At 37.7% G+C, this 23,171-nt stretch overlaps 5 protein-coding genes and 1 long non-coding RNA gene across 9 annotated transcripts; 3 read left to right on the top strand and 3 right to left on the bottom strand.

The window, feature by feature from the left end:
- Positions 1–936: 936 nt before the first annotated feature.
- On the top strand, positions 937–2,244 carry LOC140774382 (uncharacterized). The gene is made up of 5 exons (XM_073117360.1): positions 937–1,022; positions 1,124–1,153; positions 1,226–1,294; positions 1,359–1,518; positions 1,592–2,244. The coding sequence occupies exons 1-5, from the start codon at positions 976–978 to the stop codon at positions 1,967–1,969; spliced, it is 684 nt and encodes a 227-aa protein (XP_072973461.1). The 5' UTR covers positions 937–975; the 3' UTR covers positions 1,970–2,244.
- Positions 2,245–4,233: 1,989 nt separating this feature from the next.
- Positions 4,234–5,338, bottom strand: LOC140774459 (uncharacterized). Its single transcript, XR_012106597.1, has 2 exons — positions 5,247–5,338; positions 4,234–5,112 (listed from the first exon to the last, which is right to left on the bottom strand). It is a non-coding gene; the product is annotated as an uncharacterized lncRNA (long non-coding RNA).
- A 266-nt stretch (positions 5,339–5,604) lies between these two features.
- LOC140773201 (uncharacterized) lies at positions 5,605–6,644 on the top strand. Of its 2 annotated transcripts, none has more exons than XM_073115649.1 (4): positions 5,605–5,845; positions 5,933–5,977; positions 6,069–6,134; positions 6,220–6,644. In XM_073115649.1, the coding sequence occupies exons 1-4, from the start codon at positions 5,799–5,801 to the stop codon at positions 6,539–6,541; spliced, it is 480 nt and encodes a 159-aa protein (XP_072971750.1). In that variant the 5' UTR covers positions 5,605–5,798; the 3' UTR covers positions 6,542–6,644. The 2 variants fall into 2 exon arrangements, with proteins under 2 accessions (XP_072971750.1, XP_072971751.1); XM_073115650.1 differs by having other exon boundaries at positions 5,607–5,845; positions 5,948–5,977.
- A 225-nt stretch (positions 6,645–6,869) lies between these two features.
- Positions 6,870–11,582, bottom strand: LOC140773197 (probable inactive purple acid phosphatase 27). 3 transcript variants are annotated; one of them, XM_073115640.1, is made up of 12 exons: positions 11,275–11,582; positions 10,939–11,033; positions 10,769–10,838; positions 10,553–10,672; positions 10,293–10,385; positions 9,140–9,269; positions 8,935–9,016; positions 8,732–8,864; positions 8,316–8,521; positions 8,091–8,216; positions 7,636–7,945; positions 6,870–7,383 (listed from the first exon to the last, which is right to left on the bottom strand). In XM_073115640.1, exons 1-12 carry the CDS (start codon positions 11,476–11,478, stop codon positions 7,078–7,080), a joined length of 1,875 nt encoding a protein of 624 aa, XP_072971741.1. In that variant the 5' UTR covers positions 11,479–11,582; the 3' UTR covers positions 6,870–7,077. The 3 variants fall into 3 exon arrangements, with proteins under 3 accessions (XP_072971741.1, XP_072971742.1, XP_072971743.1); XM_073115641.1 differs by having other exon boundaries at positions 10,939–11,030; positions 11,275–11,581; XM_073115642.1 differs by lacking the exon at positions 11,275–11,582 and having other exon boundaries at positions 10,925–11,030.
- Positions 11,583–12,513: 931 nt separating this feature from the next.
- Positions 12,514–15,676, top strand: LOC140773666 (mitochondrial import receptor subunit TOM20-like). The gene is made up of 6 exons (XM_073116351.1): positions 12,514–12,749; positions 12,840–12,918; positions 13,004–13,173; positions 13,258–13,305; positions 14,387–14,470; positions 15,153–15,676. Exons 1-6 carry the CDS (start codon positions 12,651–12,653, stop codon positions 15,273–15,275), a joined length of 603 nt encoding a protein of 200 aa, XP_072972452.1. The 5' UTR covers positions 12,514–12,650; the 3' UTR covers positions 15,276–15,676.
- A 429-nt stretch (positions 15,677–16,105) lies between these two features.
- Positions 16,106–23,168, bottom strand: LOC140773198 (uncharacterized). The gene is made up of 13 exons (XM_073115643.1): positions 22,947–23,168; positions 21,653–21,907; positions 21,393–21,521; positions 20,494–20,586; positions 20,135–20,214; positions 19,341–19,454; positions 18,440–18,513; positions 18,146–18,222; positions 17,550–17,633; positions 17,364–17,456; positions 17,179–17,286; positions 16,961–17,035; positions 16,106–16,665 (listed from the first exon to the last, which is right to left on the bottom strand). The coding sequence occupies exons 2-13, from the start codon at positions 21,872–21,874 to the stop codon at positions 16,213–16,215; spliced, it is 1,602 nt and encodes a 533-aa protein (XP_072971744.1). The 5' UTR covers positions 21,875–21,907; positions 22,947–23,168; the 3' UTR covers positions 16,106–16,212.
- Positions 23,169–23,171: the final 3 nt, after the last annotated feature.

Raw genomic sequence — 23,171 nt, 5'->3', positions numbered from 1 at the left:
GTACTCTCAATCAAGTCTATATTTCATGTGTAATTACTGCCAGTTCATTCATGTAGAGGATTATTAAAAATATCATGTATTTGTCATGAATATTTTATTAATTTTGAGCTCAAATTTAAATGAGGTCCACACATTATTAATGATGGATTAATAGTGAAATTAAAAGAACTCAAAGAGTACTTTAATCTCATATATTTACTTATTCAAATTCATAAAGATAAGTGAATAAAAATTAGTTTATAATGGGTATCATGACAATAAAAAATAAAGAGAAATAAGTTTAGTATCATATTAAATATTTAAGAAATATTAATATAACATAAATGTCAAGCTTCTTATGGACTTTGGGTCTTAAAAGAATACCTATTTTATGAGTAAAGACATTTATTCGTGACCAAATCTAACTATTCTCATGTATTCCTCGTGTCTGAAGATTGTTACCACCAACAAGAAGTTAATTAAGAGACAGATTTGACTTCTCTAGGAATTTAAAAATTAACCTATAAACTTTTATATAATACGATGAAACAAGCAATAGATTCCATCAATTCAACTATGCTCAACTAGAAGTAAGTTACACGAAATAGTGTGTGAAAACCGCATAGATTGTCTATCCGTACAGATATTGATCCCAAACTGCATAGATTATCTATCCGGACAGATACTGATCCCACTATTTAATTTCCTTTAATTAATAGCTAGTAGGTGCATTCATTTATATCGTCTTCTCGTTTTCTCGTCTTCTAGTAGACATGAAACTACAAGGAACTCTCCCAAGTCGTTGATGCACGCTCCCCTGATCAACGTCTTATTGGATAAGTGAAGCAGCTTCATTTCCTCATCTCCTTCCCTTATCCAGTGTATATAAATTCCAAAGCTTAGATCTCGCTACTTCTTGTTAATTCTTTTCTCTCTGTTGATCACACTCATTTAAGTGACTGGGAGAAATTAATCCGACCATTTTTAATTGTCAGGATGGCAGGAGCAATTGGAAGACGACTTATTATTAACTGCCATGGAGCGTAAGTTTCTTAATTTCTTTTCTACATTCCATTTTAACAAATCATTGATGGATCTCTGATGACAAACAAACACGCCTCAATTATCGGCTGAGACTTCTCAGTGTGGATCTAAAATTGCAAGCCAGGCGCGCGTAAGTTTCTTTTAATCCCTCTTAGTTCGCGCATCCACCTGGTTATCTCCTGATCCATTATTCAATCCTCAGGGCCTCTCTACCGTTCGCTGTGGCCGAGTTGCGTAAACCATGGGAAAATAAAAAGAAGGTCGACAACAAGTACGTTTGTTTTCCTTAGATTAATCAGTTGCTTGTGAAACAGAGAGCTAACCATTTTTCTCAGGATGGAGCTACCGCCGTCAATGGAGCAAGTCCCAGCTAAAGTCGTCGTTCCCGAAGAGCAACACCGCTATTGCACGGTGGATAGACCCCTCAGAGACCTGGAATCATCTTTAGAGAAGTTGAAGCGAAAGAAGGCGGGCGTCAAGAAATTCCTGGAAGAGGTGGAATGGATAAGTTGGCTTTAGACCCTTTATATGATGGTTAATTTTAGTCCTTCATATCCTCTCATCTCAGGTCGTGAAGAACTGGATGGAAGAGGTGGAATCAGTTGAAGTTGAAGTCAGCTCAGTGGTGAGCGAGTACGATCGGAGAGGAGGAGGCATCCGCGCGCCGTCGGACGCGGTGCTCCGCTGGGAAGCGGAGATGTGCGAGAAAACCTCGCGGTGCGCGGAGAGAGTGCGTAACCTGTACCAGCAGGGGATTGGCATGCCCGCGTTCGAAGAAGAAGACGACGACGACGAAGAAGAAGATGGAGATTCGTCAGAGAAGATGCAGAGTAAGTCCAGCATGGTAGGCATTGGAAGCATTGGGACCGTCCGATACATCAAGCAGATCAACATTTACTGTTCTGGAAATCATGAAACCATACTTCGGCAAACTATGGAGAATTAGGCTCCATAATGACTTTGTGTTAGTTTTTTTTTCCTCAATTTTATATTCTGAGTGAGTTCTGAGAGGAGCAAAGAATGAAGTCTACCTACCATTAATGCTCACGTGGCTAAGCTAAAAGTATCCCTAGATCCATACCCTGTGAGACTTCTACCATCACTTTAATACCCTAACCGATTTTCATAATCTATGTACTGAGACCTCAAGTGTAAACTCTATTATATAATTCTTCTACCCTTTATCCTGGATAGAAAAATATTTGATATCGTTGAGACATAGAGATCACACCTCTTATGGTGTGTATGTGTATTAGTATCGTATTATTAGATAAGTAGGATATCAATATAAAGATTAATAAATATAATTACAAACATCATTATAATGGAATCGTTATGTGATATATATTAAACACACTATTGTATATGCGAGATCAACTTGGCAATTCACCCACATAAGGGAGATTCTCATCGTGAAACAAAATTGTGTTATAATAATCATGCTACAATAGATATAAAATCATCTAGACAAGCAAATGTAGTGACAATTGTTATGCTATGTCAATGATGTGCCATCATCCAATAATCCTACCGCAGTATACATAGGGTCATTATTTCTTATGAACTATTCAAAATCATAATTTATTAGCAAGAAAAATAGCCCACTTGCTTTGATACAAAGACTCTAGTTTAAACTCAATCTATTTCTGGGTTCTCACTCGTCTAAGAAGTTCTGCAGTAAAACATTGAGTGTATTAAGTGGGAAGAAAATGAGAGTTAAACAGGATGGATTGGGTGCTGTGACCCAACTCCCCTCCGGACACTATGTCGACACAATGCCAGTTGTGCGTGTATATAGTAGAAACTAATCGTGCACTATGATAGTATTACAAAAGGGCTTGTGTTGTATGAGTGTTTCAATTCAGAGTTCTAATTCCAGCTACATTAGTTTATTCTAATGTCGTTAAGTTTCCTCTTCTCAAAATATGATCACATCCTATTTGCACTTAAAAATCAATTGTACTACATCAAAATTCACACTAATTCTACAATGCCCCTCCATCATCTAGCAAATCAAGCAGTTACTATGGGCACTTCATTTCTTAATCTAATTAAAGACTTAGAAACAGACCCTCTTTTTTCCTCGGTCATTCTTTATTACTATTATTATTTTTTGGTTTGCATGACTCGGTCAATCTTTATTGCACTATGGAGTTCCGTATGTATGCAGTCTTTGACAACACCACTTAACCTAATTAAAGACTTGGAACAACCCTCGATTCATTTGGCCAATCTTTATGGCAGTGTGAACTATGGAGACCAATTTGTTTATTCTAAGTCTTTGGCACAGAGAACTATTTTGCAGCACCAGCACTTGACTCAATCTAATAAAGATTGGGAAAAATGCCCACTTTTTTCCTAGTCAATCTTTATTACATAATTCCCGAGAAACCAAATAACTCGAAAGAAATTCTTTTGGGAATTTAACTATATGTATAAAATCTTTCATTAGAATTTTTATTAAAAAGTATATTGCCACATGATTAAATTTAAGCCCTCTCGAAGCTACGTTACCTGAAAACCTGAGAAGAAAGTTGAGGGTAAAATAATTATTTAATTTTTTCTGATAACACCGAGATGAAAGATATTAGATAATTAGTTGTCAATAAATGAAAGGATCCAAGATTAGGCTACAAATAAGGTTCCAAATGTAATTAAGCAAAAAGAACAAAATTCCCAAGGAATTTTTATACATAACATCATGCAATTGGTGGAGGCTGGCCAACCAGATAAGCAACCAATTGCTATTTATACACTTGAATTTTTCCGCTTAGTTAGTATGTAAACAAGTGAGGTGACGCCTTGCTCCCGTTTTTTTTGTCCTTTGTGCTCGATCGATCAAACTACTCTCCGTAGCAACTCAGTAGCCGGACGGCCATGGATCCGGTGACGGCGGTCGCGAATCTCCTAAGCAAGGTAGTGGGCTTGATTTCGCAGTGCATGCAGCTCCCGGGAAGTACTATCGGTGCAAAGGTGGAAGAGTTGAAGAAAGCGATGAAAGATCTGCAAGCCGTGAAAGGCAACGGTGTCAAAAAGTCAGAGAGGTGGCAAGGGGAGGTAGACGCCGTGGAGAATGACGTGAAGAAGATCCTCGAAGAGTACGATCAGAGATGCTGCCGTTCTTTCTGCTGCTGCTGGAGCTGCAGCTCTGCATCACTCACCGGGAAAGTAAACGAGGCTCTGGAAACAGTGAGGAGGTTGAAGATAGAAGGGGGGTCAGGAAACGACCCACAGGGGAAAGCTGATGATCATGCCAGGAAACCAAAGATAGAGATCAATGGCACAGTTGCAGGAGGACGTATCACGCAAGTCAACAACCAAAACACAAACCATGGAACAGGAGGACATATAAATCAGACCTTTCATCTGTAGCTGAAATCAAAGGTTGTCGCAGCCACATACATGCATGCAGTGTGAGATATGTTATGTCGATCGCGACATATTTTCTTTCTCTCTTTCTTTCTTTGTTGTGCTGAAATAATATAAGTTTTGTTCTTGTAACTACTCTCTGTAAGGTAGAAGAAAGCAGTACCTTCCTGTCTCTACTACATGCTTTCTTGAAGATATATGTAATGAATCGATTGGGTCGATGGTGTTCACAAAATTGCTTATCTGACGAATTGATGCTCGATGTCGATTAATTTGCATTTCCTCGTTATATGGAAGATGGGGCTTTTAATACTGTAACTGCTGACTTGTTGTCAAGTAGAGAGTAATAAATAATGTTTCTTTCATGTATGTATTCAATGACATAAAAAAGGACCGACGAGCTTTAAACTCATGAACTTCAGAAAAACTAGCTTAAATACCAGATGGAATAGACAATTAACTCAAAATTTTATTCTAATGCCTCTAGCAAGAGGAACTTGCCCCGAATAGCTTCTCTCAACGACGGCCATAGGAACATGCATAGAGTTCATTAAAGTAACCCAACCTGCTTGACTGAACTCAGCTGGCTTCCAAAGAGCTTAGACTCCACTTTTAGCGAAAAGATCATTTAACGATCGAAGATCGTCAGGCTAAGACATCCCTATAATCTCTGGAGATCGATGATGATAGAGTCATAGACATTTGCATTCATTGCTTCTCCTGTACTCAGCAGCAAGGAATCATAATTAGCTTGACCAAAAGTACGAGACCAAAATTTGGAACTGGCAATACTTGGGACTTGGCAAATTGGTTGCCAAAGTTGAAACAAAAAAAAAAAAAAAAAGAAAACTTACAAGAAGAAGTAACCGAGTTGGCATGCATCCAGTTTGAGCTGCCAAGTAACCTTGCAAATTAACCATCTCCTTCCGGCATCTTCACACGCAAAATGGTTAATTTATTCTGAAATGTGAACAGATAGGACTGGATTCAAATAAAACTATACTTTGTCAATATCTAAGATCGGAAAAATCGGCAGACGCGGTTGAAGCCATTTGTTTTTATGTATTGACTTTCTTCTAATTAGTCAGAATCTACCAACTGCATAAGATATTGATTTCAATGTTTACTATTCTTTAATTAATATAGTAGAGCATTCATTACAAGAACTACAAGGAACTTTCCCAAGTCAATAATACACAGTTCCCTGATCAACATCTTCCGAGCTTGCTACAAATAAGAAGTAGAGCTAGTGGATAAGTGGAGCAGCTTAATTCATTTCCTCATCACCTTCCATCTATTCCAAAGCTTAGATCTCTCTTCTTCTCGTTAATCCTCTTCTCTCTGTTGATCGCACTCATTTAAGTGACAGGGAGAAATTAATCTGACCACCTTTATTAGTTCCCAGGATGGCGGGAGCAGTTGGAAGACTACTGATTAGCAACTGCCATCGTGCGTAAGTTTCTTAATTTTTCTACATGCCATTTTTTTTTACAAATCCTTAATTAAAAAAAAAAAAACTGTGATGATAAAAACGCCTCAGTTATCTCCTTCTCAGGACGGATCTAAATTTCCCAGCCAAGCGTGGGTAAGTTAGTTAATCGCTTCACGTATCAATTCGATCCATTAATTAAAATCCGCGACGAATTCACCAGACTCTGCATATGTTTAATCTTTAGGAGATATCTATCACTCGCTGTGGCCGAGTCTAGTAAACCATCGGCAAAGGAAAGGAAGGTTGACAAGTACGTTCTTCTTTCTCTTTTTCTTTATTCCTTCTATGTATCTCTCGCTTGGATCCGAACAGAGCTAACCATTGATCTTTCTCAGGACGGATATACTTCTCTTCAAGAATGCGAGCCACGGAGAGCACGAGAACGGACGCAGCTACTTCTGCAGCGGTCCCAGCTTTGGGATATTATTCGGCAAGAAAGTAGAAAAGGCTCTGCAGAGAGTGGAGGAGGAGTACAAGGAAGGCAAATCTGATCATCATCAAAGTTGCACAGCAGAAGGTGGTCATGCCGACGAAGTCGAGCCTTTCGCTTTAACAGGGATTGGATACATTAACAACGCTGGAGGCATTAAGCAAATCAACAACAACAACACAAATACTGCACAAGGAGGATCGATAAGTCAAACCTTTCATCTGTAGTTGAAAAGGGTCTTTCTAGCCAAAGTTTACATGAGATGTTGTTATGTCCTGTGATTTGTATTCAGCAACTGATTTCTTATTTTAAGTTTGCATTTGAGCCAAAGATTACATCTTTCAATTAATACATTGAACCATTATGGCCATACACAGGTTATTAGAGGATTTACTACCACTAAGTTAATTCCAAGAAGTACTTCCAACTACAGACCACTTTCAGTGAATTAGCCTAATTACGAACGTTCCAATTTGAACATTTCATGCAAAAAATAAAACGTACTTATTCAACCTTGTCAAGACATTTAGTGTCACAACCTCTCCAATAAGAGACTTCATGAAAAAATTATTTATTCAATGTTATCTGAAGTTATAACATTCTTATTCTCACAGCACGTAACTGATAATAACTACCTATCTGTCAAATAATAAAAGTACCCATTTCAGCTGCAATGGGGGGCCTTTACAAATTTGGGTAGCAATGGATCAAAGCCATGAAACAAGCTCCAAAATTTTAAGCCATATATGAAGATCCTCACCTCTTAAGAGGCCAATGTCTTTGGTGAACAACTACCTGGTACACAGGCCAAGACATCCCTATAATCTCTGGAGATGGTGAAGGAGTCGTATACATTGCCATCACTGCTTCTCTTGTACTCAACAAGGAGTGAAGAATGGTTGAACGCAGTTAATTTGACGAAGCCATAATCAAAGTCTCGGTAGATACTCCAATTTGGAACTGCAGTTGTGAAGTCTGACAAATGGCTGCCTCCGCCCCCTACAACAATGTGGACGGTCCCGTTCATCGTGCCAGAGTAATGAGATTTTTCATTGTCCATGCACTGGTTCTGTTGAGACAAAATATACATGTTATGTGGACTGGCAAAGCTATGAACAGATGTAGAAAAAAGAGAAGAAACTTCAAAATTTACGGCATCTATATTTCACTCTCATTATCATTAAAATCCTATCATATAAATTTATATATATACACACACACACACACGACACTACCTTTTGCTTTTACTGCCTCAAAAAATATCTAAAGATGCTAAATTCTAACTCTGACTATTTAAGAGCAGAAGAAAAGATCTGTTAACCTGGTAGATTGGGCAAGTCCTCTCATAGTTGTGCACATGACCATAAAATGCAATATCGACCCTGTACTTTTGCCAGAGATTCTGAAGGCTATCCCTTCCCATGGGTTCTTCAAATGAACCCTCCAAGGCATAATATGAATTAGAAGAATAGCCAAGAACACGATGGGCAGCAAATATCAACCATGGCTGCTGCTTCCTATCTACTGATGCCAGGCAGTTTTCTATAAACTTATACTGCTCGGATCCTGGTCTCCAATCATGCTCAGTGTCTGCTATACAGAAGCGGAACATACCAAAGTCTGTAGAGTACCTGTTGAATAGAAATCATACGAGATAGTTTTGCTATAAATGACATTATTTTAGTGAAAAGTCCAGAATTTTGGTCTTAATTTTGCTAGTTCAACCAAATTATTACTCCTAATCATAATGATATAGACAGATGGTATTTTGCTCACCAAAAGTTTGCTCTATTCTCTGCTGGCACATAAAACATGGTCTCAGCTAATACACCACATTCCCCTCCAGAATCTTTCGTGTCATAGAATGATCCTGTCCCAGTCCAATCTCTTTCATGATTACCACTGCATCACACATATACAACTATTACAAGATAACCTAAGACTCAGTGAGTAATTTGACCAACCACATAAAGGCTTTAAGGATGAAGAGTAAAGGGAAACCTTGCAATCATATATGGCACCCTTGAAGCAATTGGCTCCACCTGAGATGTAAACTGATCCCATTGTGAAATATACCCATTTGCGTATGCGATATCTCCTATATGGAAAACAATGTCTATGTTGTCCATGTCCTTGACAATTGTATCTGTAGTATTCAGTGATCCAGGCTGGTAATTACTGTACTCATTGGATCCATCCCTTTCTGCCTGAGAACAAAAGCACCAAGAAGGTGTTAGAGATCTACCTCCTTGATCAATGCTCGTCACCGATAAAGTAAGAAACTTCCATACTCTCAAGTTCCAAAATTTACAGAAGGAAGTAAAACGTGACATTATCATGCCCATCTCAGCTTGTTAATCTTATTAATGGCATATATAAAAATTTAGGTCCATTTGAAATGGAAAACAGGAGTGCACCTTTCCCATGTCACCAAAAATAATAACTCGCTGTAGTGAGTTTTGACCAGGATAAGGGGATGCTCGGAAAGAATAAGGCTTGCCCCAAACGTAAGATCCATTGGAAAGACGGTGACCGACCTTGTAATAGTACCTAAAATTTAAAATAGAAAATATTTAGCATTCAAAGGAGCTAACTTTCTAGTCATGTCTTGAATTCATACTCGACATTTGGCCACAGATCCTTTAAGAAACTTGTGTGGATAAACCCAGGATCTCTCCATCCAACTGTTCGTGCTGGTGAACCTGCATAAGTCCCCAACAGTAAGAAAAAATTAGCACATGGTTTACAACAGAATTAAATTTTGTCTGGTATGCTACCATTGTATCAAACTAGCAATATTAATCATGTCAGTGACAGAGTCATACCACACATGCTTCCACGACTGAATGTGAGTGTCCCGGCTGGTGAGCGAGTTGGAGGTCCCTGCTTCATACCCCATTTGACAAATGGAAGTGCCTCATTGATGTTGTACCCACTTGTCCAGGTCACAGTCATCTGAAGATAAAGGCAATGAGTAAGACAGAATTTTAAACTCTGGAAAGTAACATGGAGGATCTTCACGGATTATATAGGTAGAACAAATATATCAATTTTGTAAAACTTGAAGTCTGTTTTCACAGTATTTGTTTAAAATTGATGTAAATTATACTACTAGTGGCTTATCACTGTGATATAACAAAATCAACTAATAAGGACAAATGTTAATGTTAAAAACGTTTCCAGAGCTGCAGCTGAATTTTTCAACAAAAGTACAGATTACTGTCTACTCAAGTTTTTGCCAATTTCCTCCTTCCAATGTATAATCGATTAATATGAAGCAAATTCTGGATTCTGTTGTGTTTACTATAAGTTTGTGGAGTTAAATACTACTCAAATCAATCAAGCTTAGTAAACAGATAGCAGATAAGCTACCTGCTTGCAGATGGTGACTTTTATCTGGCAGTTCAAGGAAAAAGCAAGAGACTTATGCCTTTTAAGATTTTACTCAAGTATTCGTAAGAGGAACAGTTGCATAAAAAAACTGAAATAGTTACATTACAGCCAACTGGGCTTAACATATTGTGAGAAACAGAGAGATTTTAACAATCTGACTATTGCCAAGTTTCACAGTCCCAAGCTACACAGCTCACTCATATTGCATCGAGATACAGAAGACAATAGTATCATGATAGAAAACTTTCACACAGGTAGACAGAAGTAATAGGTCACCATGTAAAGGAGGAATCAAACTTGTGAAACTGCGTGTATCTTAGTTTTCACTGGTTTGGCTGGGTATTTCCAAACCTCAAACAACTATTTTTGTTATTAATTCATCAAATCACAGGATACGACTTTGAAATTGCTACATAGTCAAAATTTTAGGTTCTTCACCAATCTTTTCCTCCAAGGGCACTGGATGTATAACTTTAGTAACACATTGCAAATAGAAGACAGCAGCTTAAAACAAGACAGCATGAATAAGAAAGATTAGTTACAAGAATCATAATGCCAGGATACATTAAAGAACGACCAGCTAACCTCATTCCAAGCTTTTCCCTGTGCGAGACGTGGATAAACTGGAGCTTTTGGATTTGCAAAAGAAATTGTATTTGATACTGCGATAAGTTTCGGCTGCGGTAATCATATGCAAATTAATCCTTACATGCAAGAATTAAGAATTCAGTAATTACATGCAAATGATAGTTTTAGTAGTAGGATGACTAGCAGACACAAGAAATGATAAAATCAGCACTTTTTGAACCATAATGCAATAGATGAACAGGTTTAACTGAACTTACATTAGAAAGACCGCCACTAAACAATGCAAGGGAAAAGTCTGCTCTCTGATTGATCAATTGAAGCTTCAAAGATCCCTTCCCCGAGTTTATGTAATTCGAGGAATAATTTGCGTATTGATACTATAATCAATATCACAATAGTAACATTAGTTGAATTATCATAATAAACAACATTTTAATCCACTAGCAGTCCAGCATATAAGAAATTTCACCAACCTTTATTGGAGCCGAGCATATCATCGGCTTTTGCTCTTTGTTAGTTCCATCATCAGGACAGCTCGAAGAACTGAGATTAGAAGAAAACACAGTGGTTGTGAGTAAAGTAAATGTACTAACGAGAAATTACAGAGTCAAATGATTAGTATTTAGTACAAATGTGAGAATACTTGATTCTTGCGGGAGAGAAGACTCCAATCCAATCATCCGAAGTCGCATGAGGACATGCGAACTCCACGGTTACCCATGCAGTATCTTCTCCCTGCTATCCATGTGTTACGTTTAGCAAAAGTTTGCACGTACATCCCACAGGGAAACTATTTATATGTCTTATTAGGGAGAACACTTTCATTCTTTACAGATAGAACCCTATGAATTGTGAAAATTGCATAAGCTTATCTTCTGCATAAAGCGTAAATCTTTGTTCAAGAGCCACGTTTCCCAAGCTTTTCGACCACGGTGGAAACGTGGGGAAACCAATATATTTCCTGAGCTCCGGCAAGTACCTGAGCTCCCAAGACCAGCGGCGACACCTTGACGAACGCCGACTTATCGATCGCAATCCTCGCCCTATGTATCGCGATCTGCGACAGCGGCTGCACTCCCTCGACCTCCCGGCGACCCCCGGCGGCGGCGGCGGCGCTGCCAATTGCCGCCGCCACCAAAGCCGCCAGCACGAACGCTGAGGCGACCCTTATCTCGCCTCCCATCTTTAAACCCGGATCCCTTACCCAAGCCCTAGAGGAACCAACTATATTCTTCGGTTTATTCGAGGTTTGTGTTTTGAGAGAGGTAGTTGGGAGAAGACTCTTTACGGAGTTATTCTTGTTCTTATTCTTATTAATGGAGGATAAACTTAATTTGAACGGTTGGATACGCACTGCCGCCCAGTGGACGGCAACCAAAAGTCAGCCTGGCTTTCCGCTTATCTCGGTACTAAAATTGCCCCTAAGAAGTTGACCGACAGCTGATGCGCATCATTCTTGGCTATGAGCAATTTCTGTGCATATAACCACCTACATTTAATCTTAATATGAACAGGACCCTTTAAATTCTAAGAAGATAGGATTGGTTGAACGCAAAATTTACTTGACGGAATCCGTAACCCTAAGATAAACCGCAAAGTCCGACAAGTCCACACACCCCGACATGGATCGTGGCAGAGTAATCACTTCGCTAGTACAAAAAGATAATGTAGAAAGAACAATCACAAGCTGTCAGGATCTTTTATTAGATCATTTCTCTGCTACCAAAGAGAGAAAACAAACACCCCACTCACCTCACTGGATAAAAATACTACCAGATTTGTTAAAGAGAATGCAATAGTAGTAAACTCACATTATAGAATAGACAATACAAAAAGGGCCAAGTCTTCTCCCAGGTTGATCGAGTGAAGGCTCAAAGATCCCACCCCTGAGTTCGGGTAAGGTCGGCGAATAATTCGCATATGGATGCTAGCATCAAGAATGAGAGTAGCAGGCAGCATTAGTTGAATTATTTGTATTAGAAAACCTCTTAAATGTTAATAATAAGAAAATTAAGTACTTTTTTGTAATCTTGTATATAAATTATATTATATAGATTCCGTATAAAAATATGTGCATCGAATTTAGAAAATAAATTCACTCAGTTTCTAAAAGGTCAAGATTACTATTATTAAAATTTAAAGAGGCTTTGATGCAAATGTCCCTAAAAAGAGTCCTTAGACATACCCATACGGCCATACCCGAACTTAAATTTATCGTAATTACTTAAACCTCCGGTTTTATTTATTTTTTTGCCTCCCCCGTCCTCGTCCAAAACCCTAACTTTTCTTCTCTCATTCGATCGAGACGGAGGTCGTTAGGGTTCTTCCTTCGTCCATTTTCGATCTTTGGAATCCATGGAGATGCCTCAGAACGATATCGACCGCCTTGTCTTCTTCGAGCACGCGCGCCAGACCGCCGAGGCCGCCTACTCCAAGGATCCCCTCGATGCCGACGTGCGATTTCTCTCATCTCCCTTCCGTTCGCTTCTTGTTTGTGGTCTTGATTGGTCGGAAACGCTAAAACATAGATTGCTCTTTGTGTAGAATCTGACGAGATGGGGAGGAGCGCTTCTTGAGTTGTCGCAGTTCCAAAATGGGCCTGATTCTGTGAAGTATGTCCAAGGTATGGATCTGCGTCAAGAAAGGACTAATTTTTAGGTGGGCTGTTGCCAAAGTTGCAATCTTATTTGATAGTTTTAGTTATATAGATGCTGTGTCCAAGCTGGAGGAAGCGTTGGAGGTGAATCCAAGGAAGCACGACACCCTCTGGTGCTTAGGGAATGCTCACACGTCCCATGCCTTCTTCATTTCTGACCACGAGATGGCAAATGTTTATTTTGCAAAGGCAACGCAGTGTTTCGAGAAGGCCATTGAGGAGGTATTTTTCTTCTTTGTTATGTATCTGCCTTCCATATAGTTCTATAAGATAATCATGGTGAATTGATGGTTAGTTTTCTTTCAGGATCCTGGAAACGAGCTTTATATGAAGTCATTGAGTCTATCAGCCAAGGTAGTCCCCATCTTTCTATTTCGTCATTGAAGTGTAGGATATGATAATATCATAATACTGCCCAACTTGCTTTGCAGTTAAATTAGTCATTTAATCTGTTAAAGTTTTGTTCAATTTTCTTTGTCCCTTGAATATCCCGTGTCAAATGCGCCTGTGTAGTTCTTAATCAAGCATAAGCAGATATAAGAAGGATAAACATGAAATGTTCATGACTTACCATTTAAATATTTGCCTGTCAAATTTTACAGGTGGATATTTGTAAACTAACTTCGCTTATTTTTCTTATTATATGTTTCCTTATCATCTGACTTGGAAGTCCGTATATGCTACTGCTTAGTGACCTGCCTATTGCATAGTTACTGTGCAGTACCTCAGTCACTTATATGCCAATTCCACCTTTTAGTACATTATGACTAGTGGAGATCTTGAATGTCTAAGTAGGCAAAGTTAGATAAAGGAAATCTTGTTGGTGCTTGTTATCGATGAGTGGTCCTGGAGAGTTATTTCCTAGGTTGAATTTTTTGGATTTCTACTTTAAACCTTGACCCTACACAGTGGTGGTTCAGTTTGCACAGCAGCAAATGCCTGTAGAAGGATGTTGGATTAAGCAGCATCCCATGCCCTCTGGGAATCTCGGGGCGCTGAACTAGGAGTAATGACACAGGGAACTGCAATTTTATGCAGACTGTCCGGTCTTGGGAGACTTTCATGTTGCACTCATTAGCATCCGGTAGCATTCACAACTCGGTTTATTCTGTGTATTGACACCTGATATTACTCTCATTTTTTTCTACGTAATGCTTTTGGCCACCAATGTAGCACTTGATGTTATGTGTTATATATATTTAAGTTCTGTATCCTTACTATTTTCGAAAAAAAATTGTAATACACTGCAATTGAAGAATGTTGATTCATATCTCTGAAGCATCTTTATACTTATATTATCATTTCAAAATGAGACAATTGTATATCATGTATATATACATATGTGAATATATATATACTCGCATATTTATGTGGCTTACTTCCGCATTTCTTTACGTAAATGTTATTTTCAACTTATAGAAGCTAACTTTGTTAGGCACCCGAACTGCATTTAGAGCTCCATAGGCAGATGGCCAGTCAACAGGTTTCACAAGGAGCATCCTCTGCCTCAAATGTTAAGGTATTATGTGTATCTTTTTTTTCATTAAGATTAATTACAATAGTTACAAATAGCTAATAAGCAGACACTAGGCGACATGCTTTTTTAGTTTTTATTTTTAATTTGAATGCTTTGGATTTCGTTTGTTCTCAGGGTTTTGGCTAAAAGTTTATCAGTGTTCTGATGTACTGTTATGGAAGAACCATTTCTGGAATGCTTAGAATTATTTTGGTAACAAGTTATCAGTGTTCTAACCCAAGCTGTTTGCTTAATACAAGCCAAAGAAGAGAAAGAATTAATTTTGTAGGAACCATTTTCTGTAGACGTCAATGACTAGATTTGCGATGCACTTGTTTGATATAGTGAGAGATCACAACACTTATCTGTACTTTCTAGTTTTTATATTAGTTTGAATCCGTATTTGGTACCATTCATCTATAAGATCAGTCTCTTTATATTGCCGACCTAAATTTCTGATCAATTTCTGTAAATGAGGGCCCGTAATGTTGACTATGATTTCATTATTTTGAGAGTATTTTCGATAGATTTGACAAAGTGAATCAGATGAGTGTGTATTAAAACTTGTGTATGTTTTTCTTGAAGTCGTCTTAGGGTTCTGATGTCATCTATATAGTACCCTAATCCATTCCACAGTTTGGTGATTATGAAAATCTAATCATCTTTTCATCCTTATGCTGTCCAGGTGTCAAAGAAGAACAAAAGCAGTGATCTGACATACGACATACTGGGGTGGGTGATTCTTGCAGTTGGCATTGTTGTATGGGTGGGGATGGCAAAATCTCAGGTTCCTCCACCTTCTAGGTGAACAAGCAAACTTCAACTTAACTCTCACAGATCAAGATGCTGCCTTTCAATACTTTGTGTCTCACATTTGATTGACTGGAATTATGATGATTCACTGAGGGCAGAGAAAGTGTTGCGGGTCTTCATATTGCAGTCGCATGATATATTTATCTTTTAAGCGTGGCATTGTGCCAAAGAATGCTGTTTTGAGTTAACATATAAAAGTTTTTATTGTTACGACATTTTAAGTTCTTCCTTGTCTGCAATTACTCTTTTGGTTATCTTAGTTTATGTTGGAACTTTATGGCATTTAAAATTGTCTATTTTGACTTTGAAATGGATGCAAACCATTTCTTAGTATCTGTCTATGAAATGGATGGATTTGTTATATTTGATTGGTATCGAAATGTATGTTACCACTTACCAGCATTGCACCATATAACATATGACATCATTTCAGTCTCAGTAATGTACATCAAATTACTCGTCCTGTAGTGGGACTTGTAGGAAAATTATTCATGTCACCATGAAGCATTCTTCGCGTCGCTCTACTTGTTTCTCTTTACCAGCTTATCTGTATATTTACTTCAACGGGGTCCCATTTGTAGGATGCTGAAATCCACGTAGTAAACTGAAATTATCAATGATTTTCTGGAAAATTATTCATTTCTCAAATTTCTTTTAACTAGGTGAATGATCCAAAGAGCTCTATTACAAGTTATAGGATGAAATTAGAAATGCTTAGCGTGACAGGATACAACCCAATTATGGAAAATACTATTCCTTTTTTAACATATCCCACACGGCCACACATCAGGTAGACCCCAGACGCTAACAAGAGACTAACACTAGTTAACAAGAATTTCACATAAAGGGCCTCAAAGCATAAAGCAACAATTCCCACTTGAAATTTATTTTAACATTACAAAATCTTCCTTGCGGACAGTAAAAGAAAGCTACTACCTCTTACACTTGGCTTTTGCCAGTTTTTTCCTCTTTTTCTTCTCAGCCTTTGGGATTTTAGTCTTGCGAGACTCTCTTTTTTCTTCTTTTACTTTCTTCTTATTCTCTTTCCGAGCTGCTCTTTTTTCTTCAGGATCCAGCTTGGGCTCAACCTTGTAGCCTGAACCTTCTTCATCAGTGTCGGCAGAAGATTCATCGTCCTCTGTGTCTGTGTCTGTGTCTGTGTCTGTGTCAGTGTCAGTTTTATCCACCAAAGAACACTTATTCTGCAGATTTGATTGTATTGCTACTTCCTCCTGCTGTTCAGAGCCTTCAGTTCTAGTACGTATAAATCCTAACAGAGGCTGGTCATATATTTTATCTGCAGTTGGCTCATAGGCGAATGAAGGGCGTGAAAGCATTGCCATCTGAACAAGATCCGACTCACATTGCTTTATATAGTCCACTGTCTTCAAGAGTAAACCGTGCATAACATGATCAAACACAAAAAAACAGCAACACATCAAGGGTTAGCACACTTGCACGATTAAATTATCAAGTGTATAAGTCCTTATAGCAGGTAAATACTATTTGATTTTCCATAATGTATCATATTTCTCAGAATCACAATGGAGCAGATCCACTGGCAATGAGTAATGACCAAACGCCGAATAAAATATTCCATTTTTTTACTTATGAATGTACATCTGATGAATGAAAAAGAAGCTGAGTAACTAACTCTGCTGCATGATTTCATATTTTTACCTGGACAAAAACAGTTGGTGCAATTTCATCATCATTGTCAACTGTATCTCCTCTATCCAAAACTTTTTGCTGCACCTGAAGTAATTCAATGATCTTGTATGAGAATGTTTCGGCGGAAAGCATAAAAATAGAAGAGACCAAAAGTCTGAAGATAACAAAAGCATGATAGAGAAAGCAATATGAAGAGGCAATTGGATGTGCGCTGCACAAATAGCTACCTTTTCTAGATAATCATCGACATCTTCATCAGCAATAGACAGATCAATAACAAAATCAAATAATTCCTTAACAGTCATTACAGCAACCCCATGCTTTTTAAAGAAATCCTGCACGCAGCATGTGCCAACAGTTGTAACTTAAGTAAATAAGAATTTAGTTGACCATGACAAGAAAATCTACTTACAGTAACATGCAAGCAGTCTTCCTTTAGGAAATCTAGTGCAGATGGGTGATCAAGGTCCACAGATTGAGAAACATCAATGATGTATAAGTGACCCTGCAGTGCAACAAGAAGAAGGTAAAACACATGAGATTTGCTTGTCATGCAAGAAGAATAATACTTCGTATACAAATAAAGTTAATAGCTCACCTCAAAATAAAGTATGTTGTATTCACTCAAATCACCATGTACCAACTTGCACTTTTGGTATAAGGTTCGCATTGTTGTAATAATCTAAGAAGGGACAATTACAATCATGTAAGATTTGTGGACATTGCAGAAAATTACGAGGTAAGGAAGCATAACAATTTGGATAATCAAATATTATTCATAGCCAACCATACAAAATTTACCAGCATGAAGAGAATAAAAAAATCAAGAAAGCCAGATACTAGTTTGTCTAAATTTGATGCTTCATGCATATGACAGTAGGGAAAAAAAAGAGAGACCTGATTTCTGGGTTGCTGCATGATATTATTATTCAATTAATGATTTGATCCGAGGGCAATTGAGGGGGATGTGGACTTTGAAGCCACCCCTCAATTAAAAAACAGCTTGTTAGGCTTGATTGTGTTCTAATTCAGTCTTTTAGACCCTATCATCCATCTAATTTATACCTTAAAAACCATCTACCTCCCTTATCTCTCTATTACTAACTCTGCTAAGTCTATAAAAGAGTTTCACCTCCAACTCAGTAGTTGCCGGCTACAACCAAGTACGCTGATAGTAGAGAAGTTTGACTGTACCTCCACATAACATTCACGCAACTTGTCTTCTGATAGAGCAGCATCCTTAAGGCGAGGAGCAGCCCACCCTGCTTTTCCTGAAATAAGAACCATAAATAAGTCTAACTAAGCTAAAGAGAATTCCCTGTAAACTTAGTCTCTAATTCCACATACCATGTCCAAGAAAAACAAAGAATAATTAGACAACACTGTTGAAGTACATGTAACATTTATAAGAAAAAAAGAAACTCCGAACAAAAACCATAATTGTGCAACTAAACCTTCACATCTCAGATACCTAGAACAAACAAGTACCTATAAATTCCATGACCAGAACATGAAGCCTTAAGAGCAACGGCATTGGACACCTAATCCCAGAAGCTTTTACTCTGCAAGCAAAGAAAGAATCATGAGTAGAACAATGAAGAAGTTCAGTAGATAACTTGTCTATAAGAATTAATTAAATACACTGTTTCTAGATATTTAAGTAACAAAACAAGTTTTGTATACTCCATAGTTACTAATGAGACAAGGCAATAGAGAATTCCTTCTAATATGAGAGAACATTTTTTATGTAAATGGGCATCACTGTGGCAGTGGAAATGATGAATCAACAAATCCCATTTTGACAATAAAATACAAGAAGAATCCACCAGATCTAGACATCCCTTACCATCAAGCCTTCTCCCAAAATATGAGACTGGTTGAAAAATAACACCTAAAAAGAGAAGTGAAGCTAATCCTAGAAGAGATTGCCTTGGAAACTAAAATGAGGAGACAAAGTTAACCATAGATAACGTCTTACAAATATACTATTATCATTTTCTCCTTCACCCCTATATACTTTTCTGGGGGGTAGAACCACGCTCATTAATTGCATAACAAGTTTGAAAAGAAAAGAATAATAATGAAATAAGAGAAATAAAATAAAAATGATGATATCATCTTTAAAAGAAAGTAGAGACAAATATCACCTTCTTCTACTTCAGGATATCTACATCTACAACTTATAGAAAAATGCAACACAAGTGATTTTGTGTTCTGCTCTAACTAGGAGAGAATACCCTGTTGTGTCAAATGCTAGATGACCTACGGATAAATCAGTACTGCTTGAGAATGTCACTCATGAACAATAGACAAAATCCCTGACAATCAATATGCTTAAGAAACAAAAAACGAAAGCATAAAATCATATACCAAGAGAACTTTCTCTCACCGCAAAAGGTTTCTCATTTCTTTCTCTGCCCATGTTTTTACCATTTTCCGAGGATTGTGCTTGCAATAGCCATGTCTGAAACGATAATCTCCTTGTACATATCGGTCTCTATCCCTGAAACAAGGTAACAAATGGTTATTACTCACTTTGTGAGAAGGCATTATTAGAAGTTCCACTCTAATAAAGTTAACAGTAGACATGCATAGCTAAACCAAGATGACTAATAGATATTCGGTAGCTATTGAAAAAAGTAACTTGTGAAAGGTGATTGAATATAAGCAAAGCCGAAAGGGAAAAATAGAATGAAGGGTCATGAATGCACGTAAGATAACAAAAGAAAGTAACTACTCAATACTTAAAAGTTATAAACCTTCTATCCTTATAGAAGCGGTGAGCAGACCACATAATGCAAATGAATTAGGTAGGTGCATCTAGTGAGGCATACTTAAAAAACTTAGAAGTTGGAAGTCATAAATACAACAAAACAAGAAGTAGAAACTATAATAAATTAAATTGGAAGAAATTCGGAAGGTCAATGTTTACTTATATATGAGGGCATATAACTTTACTAAACTGCAGAATTCTAGCTAAAAAGACAATAATTCTAAGGCTCCACTAAGTCCTGTAAGGCCAAGGAAAGGCATCTCACGTCTGTCTGGCCGAGAGTACTATAATTAGATACATCTACAAAGATGTCTCCGTACAACATAATTCAAAACAATATTCTCTCACACCATACTTAAGAACAAGTTTTTGTCCAAGCTTTGAATATAGTACAGTAACATAATACTTACTTGAAAACAAGAACAGAAGTTTTGTACACTTTGATTGCTAATTCCTGGCCATCAGATTTTGTTGCATGATAAACATTAGCCTGTGCAGACAGAATTAACTCATCTTATCAATCCTATAACTAGACTAAACTGGAAACATGATTGTGTGCTTATCAGGCTAACAAACTAATATAGTAATATAAGTTGCCATCTCTTCTAGAAATTGATAACATATCTCTATCAACATCTCTTTATTTCTTTACAAATGGAGTTCAGAAAATTAGTGAGATGCGAGAACAAATGAAAGAAAGAAAAAAAAAAACTATCAAGGTAGAAGGAAAAATTTAGGTTTTACTAAGTGCAGAAAAACAAAAGGATACCTCTTTCCCAGTAGAAATGCAACCATTTATGTCATTAAAAACACCACGATTAAGCATTTTGAACAAAACCATCCGAGTTCTGGGGTCAATTGCCTGCAACATATTAAGATTTCCTTATAATTGTGCCAGACATGTAAACCCCCAAATATGAACCAAAGTTCAGAATAACTTGACTTGATTATTAGAATAATTGTGAGTGACTAGGTGTTCCACACTAGGATTCCATGTCAGAGATAATTAAAAAAGAGAGCAGTTCAACTCATGGCTGGCCTAGGTCAAATTTAAGGCTGGAATTGAAGATAAAAGAGGAGCACACTCCACAAGGTTAATACTAGACATCAAATAATAAGTAGATTTTTTTTGTGTGTGTGACAAAATGATAAGTAGAACTATTGATGGAGGGATCATTTCAGCATTCCCATCATGAAGAATATTATATAAGAGACAATATTAGAAAGAGTAAATTTGGTTGTCAAAAGGCAGCTAATAACCACACATGCTAAAAATTTGTTCCCTTGCATAACTTCGAATCTTGAAGACTGGTTAAATTTACTTCCTATCAACAGCACAAGCAAAATGAAAAGTAACATAACTTGCAAATACCTAGCTTCAATCATAAAAGCTAAATAATAATCAAAGTCCTCAAATGCACAATATATATATATATATATATAGAGAGAGAGAGAGAGAGAGAGAGAGAGAGAGAGAGAGAGAGAGAGAGAGCAATGAGATGCTTAATTGAGAGCACTTGCATCCTGTTCTGCGATCAACAAAATATTTGCAACAAAACATACAAGTTAAATAATAACCATGACCGGAAGAAATCTAAATACTTTTCAACCATGTTCTGCCAATTACAGCACCACCAAAGATGGAAAAAAGATAGAAGATCACAAAACCTGCTCGACTGTTGCCCGATCTGCTTTCTCTGAATGCCTCGTCCTCCCGATGGACATCTCTCGAACACTATCACGTATTGCAGTTGTCACGGAATTCGACATTCCCACATTCAATCTCCCTTCCCACTCCTGCAAGCAAAATGGAACCCTCATAGTTAGAATCACGAGGTAGCTCATATAAAAGTTTTGGATTTTCCACAAATAAAGCGTACAAATGAAGCAAATGAAACTCTAGAGAGAGCAAGCAAGAGGAAGATCACCTCTAATGGATTGGCACGAATATGAGACGTGTACTTCTGGTTACGATTTGAAAGGGGCTGGAGGGGTCGAGATAACACACCGCCGTGCGCATTGGGGCGCCGTGCTGCTGCAGTGGAGAAGGTGGCGGACAAAGCATCACCATCAAGGCCTTCCCTCGCATCCAACCAATCCAAGGCATCACCCACCTCGGAGTCTGATGACCACTCCTCATGGTCTTCCATGGATGCGTTTCTCCCAGAGTGGAGAGCTAAAACCTTATAAAATTTAACCGAGTCACCGAGTTGACTTGTATAGGCACACAGAGACGCACATAAACACATGCTTTTGCACAAACTGGATTATTGTGATGTGGTTTTATATTGAGAAGTATTGCAGGGGTTGCAATATTTAATTTAATACAAAAAAGTAGAAGACCAAGTTATCCGAGATGGACAGACCAAATACAAAATTAGAAAATTGCCATTTGAAACACAAGTCTTCACATGCAACAATAAAGAAAAAGACATATTTACCAAGCAAATAAAATATAGTCATAAACTCCTAATGAAAAGCTTAACTTTCTGAGAAATATCTAAAAAATTAAAATTAGTGTAAGTGTTTAAAAGAGAAAATGAGAGGGCTAGATTGAAAGAACTTGAAAGCACTTCTATGTAGTAAAAGTAGACATTCTAATGTTGCCTCATAATAGTTTTCCCTATCGACCTTCTAATCTGTTATTCAGATTAAACAAAATAATGTCAGTTTGAAATAAGCATAAAGATTAAATCTTTAAGCCTATCATTTCATATTGCAATCAGTGTGTATACTGTTTCCATAGAAGTATGTAAGGGGTTAAGGCTTTTCAATAACGTTCCAATCTTTCAGAATTATAAAAGGCACAGAAAATTTAGAAAGAAGAAACTAGTGAGATAAATAGCTGACTTGTTTCCCTACAGCTATTGATGTCAGTTTGTTAAGACACTCTAAGACCCTTTTCAAGAAACATATATTAATTAATAGATGCTATGGTCTAATAACACACTCAAATCATCTCCCAGACTAAGTATGGTTCAATGAAAAATAGTGCTAGATATCAATTCTTCACTCTCCAAGAACTTGATTGCTCACCAATGTTTAACTGAAACCGAAAACTACAACCATATTCAATTTTTATCTCAAGGATTCTTGAGAGCATGCTCCTTTCTCACATGAGTTTACATAATGATCTAAATAAATGATTAGCTACAATAATGTTACAAATCAGTGAGCACATTAAGATGTAAAACAATAATATTATTTAATGCTTCAAAAAACCTCTTGCTGACGGAGGATGACTGGATGAGGTTTGCCGGCGGAGGAGGAGGTTTGAGGGTCCCGACGGAGGAGGCTGATTGGAGGAGGAGGAGGCTTCCCGATGGTGGAGGATGACGATGACGAGGGCGAGGACGAGGCGGTGGCTTGAGGAGGAGGCGGGCCGACGGTGGATAAGGAGGAGGAGGAGGCGGGCCGATGGCTGTTGGGAAATTAGGGCGGGGCGAG

This window comes from Typha angustifolia, chromosome 13 (assembly GCF_048772165.1).
Source record: "Typha angustifolia cultivar Huaian chromosome 13, ASM4877216v1, whole genome shotgun sequence".
In the NCBI taxonomy this organism is placed as follows: Eukaryota; Viridiplantae; Streptophyta; class Magnoliopsida; order Poales; family Typhaceae; genus Typha; species Typha angustifolia.
This window is presented reverse-complemented; position numbering and strand designations above follow the sequence as displayed.

Coding starts and splice junctions, on each gene's coding strand:
- LOC140773201 (XM_073115649.1), top strand. CDS start 5,799: ATGGCGGGAGCAGTTGGAAGACTACTGATTAGCAACTGCCATCGTGC. Junction 5,846..5,932: donor ATTAGCAACTGCCATCGTGC/GTAAGTTTCTTA, acceptor AAAACGCCTCAG/TTATCTCCTTCTCAGGACGG. Junction 6,135..6,219: donor AAGGAAAGGAAGGTTGACAA/GTACGTTCTTCT, acceptor GATCTTTCTCAG/GACGGATATACTTCTCTTCA.
- LOC140773198 (XM_073115643.1), bottom strand. CDS start 21,874: ATGGAAGACCATGAGGAGTGGTCATCAGACTCCGAGGTGGGTGATGCC. Junction 20,587..21,392: donor ATCGGGCAACAGTCGAGCAG/GTTTTGTGATCT, acceptor AATATGTTGCAG/GCAATTGACCCCAGAACTCG. Junction 17,036..17,178: donor TCGATGATTATCTAGAAAAG/GTAGCTATTTGT, acceptor GAATTACTTCAG/GTGCAGCAAAAAGTTTTGGA.
- LOC140773666 (XM_073116351.1), top strand. CDS start 12,651: ATGGAGATGCCTCAGAACGATATCGACCGCCTTGTCTTCTTCGAGCAC. Junction 12,750..12,839: donor AGGATCCCCTCGATGCCGAC/GTGCGATTTCTC, acceptor CTCTTTGTGTAG/AATCTGACGAGATGGGGAGG. Junction 13,306..14,386: donor CATTGAGTCTATCAGCCAAG/GTAGTCCCCATC, acceptor TAACTTTGTTAG/GCACCCGAACTGCATTTAGA.
- LOC140773197 (XM_073115640.1), bottom strand. CDS start 11,478: ATGGGAGGCGAGATAAGGGTCGCCTCAGCGTTCGTGCTGGCGGCTTTG. Junction 9,017..9,139: donor CAGTCGTGGAAGCATGTGTG/GTATGACTCTGT, acceptor GGACTTATGCAG/GTTCACCAGCACGAACAGTT. Junction 8,217..8,315: donor GTGCCATATATGATTGCAAG/GTTTCCCTTTAC, acceptor TGTGTGATGCAG/TGGTAATCATGAAAGAGATT.
- LOC140774382 (XM_073117360.1), top strand. CDS start 976: ATGGCAGGAGCAATTGGAAGACGACTTATTATTAACTGCCATGGAGC. Junction 1,023..1,123: donor ATTATTAACTGCCATGGAGC/GTAAGTTTCTTA, acceptor GAGACTTCTCAG/TGTGGATCTAAAATTGCAAG. Junction 1,154..1,225: donor AAATTGCAAGCCAGGCGCGC/GTAAGTTTCTTT, acceptor TTCAATCCTCAG/GGCCTCTCTACCGTTCGCTG.